General features: G+C 36.9%; 1 protein-coding gene across 1 annotated transcript; it reads right to left on the reverse strand.

Annotated features, from left to right (window-relative positions):
- Positions 1–1,030: 1,030 nt before the first annotated feature.
- Positions 1,031–7,347, reverse strand: LOC132906786 (uncharacterized). The gene is made up of 3 exons (XM_060959312.1): positions 6,991–7,347; positions 6,247–6,686; positions 1,031–5,780 (listed from the first exon to the last, which is right to left on the reverse strand). Exons 1-3 carry the CDS (start codon positions 7,036–7,038, stop codon positions 1,841–1,843), a joined length of 4,428 nt encoding a protein of 1,475 aa, XP_060815295.1. The 5' UTR covers positions 7,039–7,347; the 3' UTR covers positions 1,031–1,840.
- Positions 7,348–10,313: the final 2,966 nt, after the last annotated feature.

A 10,313-nucleotide genomic window follows, 5' to 3' on the forward strand; every position in this document is an offset into this window, starting at 1 on the left:
AACTTTAAACCTTTTTCTTTTCCATATGTAAAATTTATTTATATTCACACATATATATAGATATAGAAATTTTTAAGTTCTTGCTGTTAATTTAGGTATATCATCGTAAAACATACATATGCATATTATTATAAAATAACAGTAAAGATTACTTGAGACACAAATCCTATTAAAAGTTTTCGACGTTTCTGGACGAGTAATGTTCGAGCATTTAGATTGCTCGTAAAGTATGGGCGGCATAAAACTATCTGATTTCACTATACACTGTTTCTCGTTCTACATTTTGTCCGCTGGAGACTGTCTGTCTCTACTGCAGTACTGCGTTGCTCCATTAATACTACTAGACTAGCTATATCTTTGACTTCGGCCAATTTTTATTTCAACCAACGATTGCGTGAATCATAAATGCAATTTTGTTTATACAATCATAATTACATATATCTTTTGTTAAAGTCGAACTTCCTTTTTGAAAACAAAATTTAGCGAGTTAAAATTGTATAATTTAAAATGTTCAGCTGCACATTCAAGTGCAACATTCGAACAAAATATCCACATTCGATTAAATGAAATAAATTTGAACCATTTAATTTTTTATTTACAAAACACAAGACTTTGAATGTAATTCTATGAATGACAATTGAATCTTGCTGAGACTGTTAACATTTTTAATAACTAACACTTGCTAAAAACATCGACAGTGAATTACTAAAAATTTGTTACGTAATAAATTATATATCAATTCGTTGTACAAGATTGGATCGTCAAGGTACTCGACTAAAATGGATAAGAAAAAACAAAATCAATGATATCGACTGCTTAAATCTTTCACTAGCTGTTAGGAATCGACTTGCATTGTTACAAACACAGTGTAACTGGGGTGGGCACCCTCTCCGGTGGTTGCCAGGAAATATCGATCTGGCTAGAGGGATGCTGCTGCTCTCAATGGTTGGTCTACAATACTTTATCTCCTCTTCGGGGCCGGCACGCCTTAAATAACTCGGATTTCACTGTCATTTTCATCGTGGTAAGTGATAAGGTTCCAGCAACGAGTACTCTCCCTCGAACAATTCTCTGCATTTTATTGTTACTTTTCTATGGTGATCGCAATTGTTTTTTCGCCGTGAGAACCGTGTTTGTACTGAATTTTCATTCGGATGCATATTGTGCAGTGAATTTTATTTTTAAATTAATTTTGTAACATTTTACAGATTAAATAAAACTGAACTTCTGAAGATAGATTTAGAGAGTAATATAAGAGATATTGTGTACGATGATTGTAAACCTTGCATAATGTTATTAAAAATTACTATCACAATCAGTATCGTGTGAAAATAATTTTTTGCAAGTTTTGCGACTAAAATAAGGTAAACGTTAATTGTCTTTGTGTGGCAAAAATATATTATAACTAATATAATCCAAACAATTATTAAATATAAAGTAAGATTGTTCAAATCATTGAAATGTATTATGTCGTACTAAAATGTCGTACAAATTTAAAATCCTGTAACAAAAATGCAAAAATATACGTTACTCTTTACAATCTAAATAGAATATCTAAATATTCAATCAGACACATTTACAACCTAACAAAAATCGAAAGAAAATTCGATACAGTACCATCTGTATTTTATATTTCCAAAAAAAAAAACAATATTTTACACCAATGTATCTAAAATCCATTTTTCTCCAACTAAACACGACAAAGTATCAACGAGAAAAAAAACCTAATACAGAACGCGGTATAAAGTCATCCTACCCTCGACCCGATGCTTAACACGTTATTTTATCGACCACGATCACGTCATTAATCAATCAACTACTTTAAATCGATCCCCCTTTGCTACACAGAGCCCGAATTGACCTCGTAAACGTCATCAGGCCGTAACCTCTTCATTAACGAGTTCTTCACACTCCTGCACAACGTCACGTATTGCAGCAATTTCAGCCTGAAATCAGCATCCAGCTCATTGACGCGTTTTTCATAGTCACTGAGAAAATTGATGAAATTGTTTTCTTCTTCGCGTCTCCTTTCGAGCTTCGATAATCGTTCCTCGAAGGATCTCAATTTGTCGTAGCATGTCTTATCCTCTACATCCATTCCTTTCCGATTTTCTTTACGCTCGTACGAGCTTTCAGAGAAACCACGCTCATAGTAACTTCTTCTGGGATAGTTTCTCATCGATTTTGTATCCGTAGACAAATTCTTCATTCTGCCTTGCTCCTTTAAGTCACGATGTTTTTGACGAACAAGCTTCTGGCTCAAAAAATGATCGTCATCGTCTTTCAATAGAAGCATTCTCGTTGAATTCAAGGACATGATACTCGAACAATTCTTCTGCTCTTTGTTATTCCAAGAAGAATTAACAAGAAATCTTTCCCTGTTTCTAGCCTTCCATTTGCATCTCCCAATCGTTTCTCCTCGTTCGCCGATGAAATCTTGCGTATCGGTTAGCTTCGAATCGTATTTCTGAGACCTTGAAACGTTAGCCATCCTGATCCTCTTAAGTATGTCGTTACCTTGTATCATTCTCTGGCATCTTGCTTTAATAATGTCCCCAAAAATGTTTTTATTTTTGTCCAAGCAACTTCCTTCGGTGAACGTTTTCTCGGCTTCTCCTCTAGTTTCGTATCGATTTCTGGTAGTAAAAGGGCAACGAGTCGAGGAACAAGACTCGCGAATTATTCGACCGCCGTTCAATTTTCCGCTCGAAATGCTGACAAGGTATCTGTCGTTCCTCAGAAACGTTTTCGACGTGCTGGTCCCCTTGTCACGTTCTTCCAGCAGCAATTTTCGGAGTTTCTTACGAATCAGATATTTGATCCTGTCGATGGCTGGAAAAGAGCTGCACAGACTTCCAGGAGCCATCGGTCCTCGCCATAGACGATTTTTATATCGAGGGACGATCGGAACGTCTTTCTCGTTTGTTTTCTCTTTCGAACTATGTTTCGCGCAATTGACTCGAGGGACATTTCTCATGGAATAGGAAGGTTTATACGAGATGGAGTATATCGACTTCCGGTGACATTTTGTTGGAATAGCTCTTCGACATGGCGATTTTCCAATTTCTTTGCTTCTTGCACGATGATTTTCATTCGACGAACATTCTTCGTCCGTGGAGGAGTTCGATATGGAAGAAAACTGTTTTATGTTCGAATTGCAGAATACGAACAAGGATTCAGTGATCGGCGAATCCTTAACTTTCGAATATGTCGAGAAGTTTGGAGGATTATCAATAAACGTAGCTTCTTGGTCGCAAGAATTCTCGATTGAATTTTTCTCGCAATTATCAAAACATTTTTCTGAGAAATCTGTCGAATTGTTATCGGTCACTGTGGAAGATTGATCGTGAATCGAAGTTGTATTTGATTCAACGTGAACATTCGGAACCATTTTAAATTCAAGATAGTGGAGATTAGAAGATTCTCTTACAGCTTCCGAAGTTGTTGCATTTTCTGTTACAATGAGATTTAATGTCTCATGATCTTTTAAATCGACAGGTGTTTTATTAGTACAAGTAGAACGTTTGTTTGCTTCAAGATTAATTTTTTCGACAGACGAAGGATTCGGAAGATCTTCACCGCAGCAGGAACATTTCGTATCACAACCAAGTTCCTTGGGGCTGGAATTTGACGCGCAAATAGAATCGGCGCTATATTTTTCTTCTACCTTCAAAATAACTTTTTCCTTTTCTCTGAAACCTAAACTGCTGATTTCTTCTTTAGATGTATTTTCCATCTGAGAAATATTTTGTTTCAATTCGAAAACACGTTCTTCATTCCTTACGACTTCCCTTTCTATTCCTAAACAGGAAGTATCCTTTGAAACACAATCTTCTAGCTTGGAATTATTTTTTTTCTGCGAAGTAGATACTTGCAGTTTCAAAGCGTCTTCGTTTAAAGGACAGAAGCTCTCTACTTTTGTATTTTTATCATCTAAATCTTTTGTTTCTGATGAACTATGATTAACGATTCTATCACCCGTAGAGAACGCATCACAGGAACATTTCTCAGGGTTGCAGCCTCTGGTCGTCGAATAATCTTTCCTAAAGACACCTTCCTCGAAACTATCCAGAGAACAGTCACACTTAATATCGTATAATTCTATCAGATGATTCTCAGAACCTTGTATAGAATCTTCTACAAATCCATCATCGCATATTTCGATTTCTTTATTTACATCCACCACTTCTTCAGTTCTACATTGTCCCAACCCTTCCTTTTCTCTATTTAACGACGTTGACTGGTAAATTTTTCTGTCAGAAATTTCATTATTATATTTTCCAGGTCGTTCGATAGCAGTTTTGGCAGAAATCACGGTATCCTTGTCCTGCGAATTTATTAAATGCGAAGGAAGCACGAAATCCATCTGCTTCTCTCCCTCTCCTGCCCACGCAAGATTAAGCTGCTTCTCTTTCTCCTCCTTTCCGATTTTATTCTCCAACGTGGAGCTTTGTTTCGCTTCCATCAGACTATGATTCGAGCAAACAGAATAAAAAGCAACGTGTTGTTCTTCGAATTCTCCGCTACGTTTCGCCGCATCTTCGCAGCAATCAGCATCAACCGGAAGTTCCATCGAACGTCGAGGCTCTCCGCGTCGATCCCTCGGATTCTCGCAGCTTTCGATGCTCCTGGTGTGCGAAACGCGTTTGTGAACGTTGCTACAAGTGGGAACTCGAGCAAGGAACCATCTACTCTTCGAGTTTTCACCATTCTTGCATGAAAGATTCAGATCTACGCGACCAGGTCGAATCTCGCAGTTCAAGTGCAACTGTTTGATCGTTGAATCGTCCAACTTCTTCAGAATGTCGTTCATGCAAGAGCAAGCGTTGTTGATGTCTTTCTCGAATCGTTTCCTCATCAAAATTAGACAGGAATCCGATAACGATGGGTCAGCTTCGAACAATCGAACGATCAGCTGACTCGATTTACAAGGCAACGAAAGATTGGACACGTTTAGTGAACTTCGAACGTTAGAACGACTAGTGCTCGTTGTTCTATGAATATAAATCTTTAATTTGGGCTTTTTGGGAGATTGAGTTCGATCGCAGTCGCATTTCGCTTTTGCGTCTGAGTTTTTTAAATATTTTCTTCGTGGCAAGGGCTTAGGAAAGTTGAGAATATCAGAAGTTCCTTTAGGAGCGTTCAATGTGCCTGGGCTTGCTTCGAAAATAAAGTTTATATTTTTTTCATTAGTTTGCGTATGTGCGAATTTTGCATCGCCTTTTGTGTCAGAAGCTTCTTTTGGGTGGTTCGATGTGCTTGGGTTCGCTGCGAAAATAAAGTTTATATTTTTTTGACTAGTTTGTGTCTGTGCGAATTTTCTATCACATTTTGTACCAAAAGCTTCTTTTATAGGGTTCAGCGTGCTTGCACTTGCTTTGAAGATAAAGTTTAAATTTTTTCCACTAGTTTCAGTCTGTACAAATTTTGTATCACAATCAAACTTTACCTTCAGACCAAACTTTTTTAAATTTTCCCTTCTTGGACAACAGCTGGTATTATCGAACGTGTTTGAAATATTTTTGCGTGAGTTTGCTATATTCCCATTTGGTTCCAAAACCACCTCGAAATTTCGGCAATTGATTTTTACTTGAGATTTCGTGCTTTCGATTGTTCGATTGCAAACTGAACTGCAGATAGAGTTTGTTCTACAGCTAGTGTAAACGGTTGACGATTCTTGCGAAATTGAACCGACTTCGACGTCTAAATCACTGCCGGATCTCTGTTTTCTGCATTGGTAAATTTGTTGACTTGTTTCTGGACGTACGCAAGTGGTTGTTCTGTAAAATAGTATTTAGATAAGTATTTAGATAAATTAGACTTAATAGTGACTCGCCTTAAATCATAGTCATTCAATTTATCTAAACACGTATATTTTATACACATTTTTATTATATACATTTTTTAATTCATTTGAAAATTCACCAATACAATCACAATAGACTCGTTACAATGCTAATGAGATTTTTAAATGTTTTGTATAATATACACATGAAAAGTTCCTACAAGTGTTCGAATACTTTCTAACTAAGCCACTGTTTATATATCTTTCACATCCGATAACAGAACGGACGCAGGAAATCTCGACGATGGTGAGATAACCATTTTCTAAATCGGTCGTTCTAAATTCCTCGTTATTTGCTTACGCTTTGCAAAATGAATACATTTAAAAGAAAATATTTGGAGAAGACGATTATAATATTTCTCTCGATCGCGGTACAATATATCGTGAAAATACACACTCACGCGCAATCTTGGCACAGCCAATAGTCCTTCTCGTTGATAAACCTCCAGACGTTCATGGTTTTCAAGGCATTCTGCTCGGCGACCAAGGAATCGGCATCTAATTTATTCGGCCCTCTGTTGAGAATGGCTGGATCCGCGAATTGTGTCACTAGGCCATCCTTCAGCAGAAATTCGATCGTGTGCTTAATCATTTCCTGCCTGATATCCGTGTCCTTGGCAGAGACGTCCAAACGGTCGGCCCATTCGGCCACCATGTTCAGGAATTTCTTCACTCGTGGAAATCGTTTTGCACAGTCTGAGTTCGACTCGCAAACAAACTCCTCGAGCGTCGCGCGAATCCTGTTTTCCAAGCTGGGACCCAAAAGTGGCTTGATCCTGTCGAGGCACGGGCCGAGTTTCGCGAATCCCAGGACTCTATTGTTGCTGATGCAAGATTGATTCTAAGATATTGTTGAACGTGAATGGTTAGAAAAATAGCATAAAGGTATTTTGATTGGAAAATTAGGAATGAATTGGACCGCAGTAATTGTATCCTCTATAATCGTCGCAGCTACGTATAACATTCTGTTATACGCGCAACGACGAATCGTTCGTTCTCAATTTTTGTATCATTTTATTACACTGTCAAAGAGTGAGAATGCATACAATTACACAATAGTTGACTTTGATCGGAACTATTGTTCGATTATAGAAACAAAGTTTGGATTTTGAATTAGAAACGTAAGGATGAACAATATAATATACCATTTTATCTTCGCTGTTTCTTTTTTCATTTGTATGATTAACTTGCATGTAGTGTGTTTAAACAGAATGTAATGAGGTTAGTCGATAGATCAATGGTGTTTCACGTTACTACAAACGTTTGACGAGCTTTGTATCGTGCATGCGTGATTCCTTCGTTCGTATCACAGGAACACGTGTAGTATCTAATTAGTTGTCACATGATCCAGGAGTTTCGATTTGTTCGGAACCGATATTTTCCATCTCGTACAATGCAAAAGCTTGAATTACAGCTTGAAGTTGACCAAATATAGAAATCTTTAGAATTAGTATATAATATAATATAATGGAAAAGCCTGTGGAAAAATCTTGTTGGGTAATTATAATATTTAACAATCTTGCATAAAAGATAAACAATTTATAAGACATTACAAACTTAGATCTTTTAAGCGCTTGATATAGCGAAAATTTTAATAGATTCGATTAAAAGAGTATTACAAGTAGTATGAGATATGTCCACAGGTTTCTTAATCCCAAAAGCCCGAATATTGATCAACTACAAATTTTTCAAAAGAAGGTTTATGGATAAACTAATTTCGGTCGTACGAGTTAACTTTATTAATTTGAAACAGAGGGTCAGCTAGGAAAATCGAGGACCGAGCAAATATGCTAATGTGCTTTGGCTTAAGTGCAGCTCGGCGAGGGTCCTTTCAAACCAGGGACAGCGATGAAAGAAAGGAGGGATGCTGTTGCGAGAAAGAGCCGTGCGAACGAGCGAAAAAAACCCGGCAGCGTTTCTAGTGACCTCGCTTCGAATGACAGATGCAATTACCGACAAACAGATATTGTGGGTGGAAATGCGGAGTACGTTAAATCGAAGAAGAAAACAAAGAAACGAGGGGAGATAGCTTCTGAAAAAGCGTGAAGCTTTAAAAAACTTTAAAAATGAAGAACTCGAGAGAAGAAAAAAATAGAGTAGAGTGGATGTTTTGTTGGTAAAACTAAAAATTGAGTGAGGAAAAGAACAGCAATGAAACGAAATTATTAATAGAAGGGAATATAAATTAGTTAAAATTAGTTAAAATTTAGCGTTTCAATAATTCTAGATTTATAAAAATCTCGGACGAGTTACAGGCAATTTTTAGTTAAATGTCTCGATCGAGTTATGATAAAACAGATCGTTCGGATTGCGGAGAAGTAGGGCATCGAATTTCTACTAGGAAGGCATTAATTCATTTCTACTTGAATGTGGAATATGCAGAAGCAAAGATAGGAATTCCTCATGACTTTCCTTCCCTCCCCTCAATTCCTTCGTTTGTCATTCCCCTTCATTCGCGTACATTCCTTTCCTTTTCTCCTTCCTTTCCTTCATTCACAAAAAATAAGATAAACAAACTGGTGAGCCCAGGAAAGGTGAAATGTAGGCGAAACATGTGACTACGTCATCATCGTCAAAAATAAACCAACGTCATACGATATTAGACACAAGCCCTTAGAACTAAAGTTACCTCTAAACTAGCCACCTAAAACTAGAACTAAAAATCGAAGAAATTAAAAAACAGGTCAGGCTCGAAACAGAAAGTGAAATAGAACCTTTCCACGGTCCTTAGGAATAAGCACACGCAAGCACATAGTCTGAAACGAAGAAACGACCCACATAAAACAGAGCCGAGTGCAAACCGAAAGGGAAGGAAGGAGCAAGAGTGTGAAGAACAGGACAGGGACGGAGATTCGCGTTTCCAGGATTCAGGGTGAGACGGTTATAGCCCATTCACACAGTGGCTCCGCGGAGATCAATACTCGTGACGGCGAGACACAGCGTAACAACCCCACGCCGCCCACTCTTCGAGAATGCTACCCTCCACGCACTGGGTAGAAAAGGTTCTGGCCTGTTACGACACGACTGATCAGCGTGAAATCTAAAACGGCTAAATATACAGCGACCGTAAACACTCCGACCGATTGAAATGTTAAGCCATAATTCGTTGAGAGATATAGAAGATGTTATTTTACTACTGAAACGTCATTCCTGGAAAGATTGATAAAAATATTGTGATAAATCATACCACCTAAAATTGTAGGTCTCTCGACTCATTGTTACTCTGCGTACTGAGACGTTAGGATACTAGCGCCTAGCTGCTAATGATTAGGTTACTGATTCTTGATTATAGGAAATAAATTAAAAGATGCAATGGTCTTTTTTTATAAAGATTATTTCTTTATTTTGTCCAGATCGAAGGAAGGCGCGTCTTATGTTTCAGATCGAACTCTTAAAGATTGACCGTTCATAAGAAAACGTAAGGAAAGAATATCGGCGTCCATTCATACTAAACAAATAGTTGCTGTCATTCTCCTATTTATATTGCAGCCTATGTTTACGGTAATTTATTTTCAATATGTGGAATACTTTTTGCTGCTGCATCCGCACTTATATCTCGTAATAATCCAACACCGATTTATATGGTTTTATACGAAATTGCAAATAATGCACGTGATATGAAAAAATGTATGAAATATTCTAAGTATAATTAAGGCATTAGCCTTCTCGATTTATTAAAAATTAATTAATAATTATCATTACTAATAATTATTAATAAAATAAATTTATTAAAAAAGAATTAGATAAAAGAATTTTCTACCGAGATTCTACTTTCTTAATTATACCCTCAAAAATATGACTATAAAAATTCGTAGACTATTGATAACAACGGCGTCTCAAATCACGATCATCGTCTGAATAATGACACCTTCCTAGCAACGTTAGAGTGCTATGGGCCTTTAGCAAAAGTAAGAATTATACATATGCGTTGTTCTAACAAAAACAGTGGTCGCTAATAACCTTGATAGTTGATGACTTTAAATAATAAAAGCAGAAGGAAAGAACCAGAAGCCATTTGAAAAAACTGGATTATTCGCAGTGAACAAATCGTGAAACGATATATTATCACGTTACGCTACCACGAAGATCGCCGATAACATGAAATAAACAGCACGTACGGAATTGGTAATATTATCAATACCAGCAAATATAGAAAATATTTATAAATATAGAATATATATTGCGTCCACTGTTTATCATTTCACAAATATTTGCAACATGAAGTATTCCACGTCATAAATATTCGATATCATAACGTATTCCATAACTTCCATTTTATTTATCAAATAAAATCTGTTACACATGTTCAAAAGCAGTATGGATGAAAGCGCAACTTGTGCACGAAAGAAGACATAAAACTACCCTTTCGTGACGAAGAAATCTATATCATAGATATATATGAAGCATAATATTCGTGACAGGGAAATGGATGGAAATAAAAAGTCATCCCTTGAATTAACGCGCGTCC

The sequence above is a fragment of the Bombus pascuorum genome, chromosome 1 (assembly GCF_905332965.1).
Source record: "Bombus pascuorum chromosome 1, iyBomPasc1.1, whole genome shotgun sequence".
NCBI lineage: Eukaryota > Metazoa > Arthropoda > Insecta > Hymenoptera > Apidae > Bombus > Bombus pascuorum.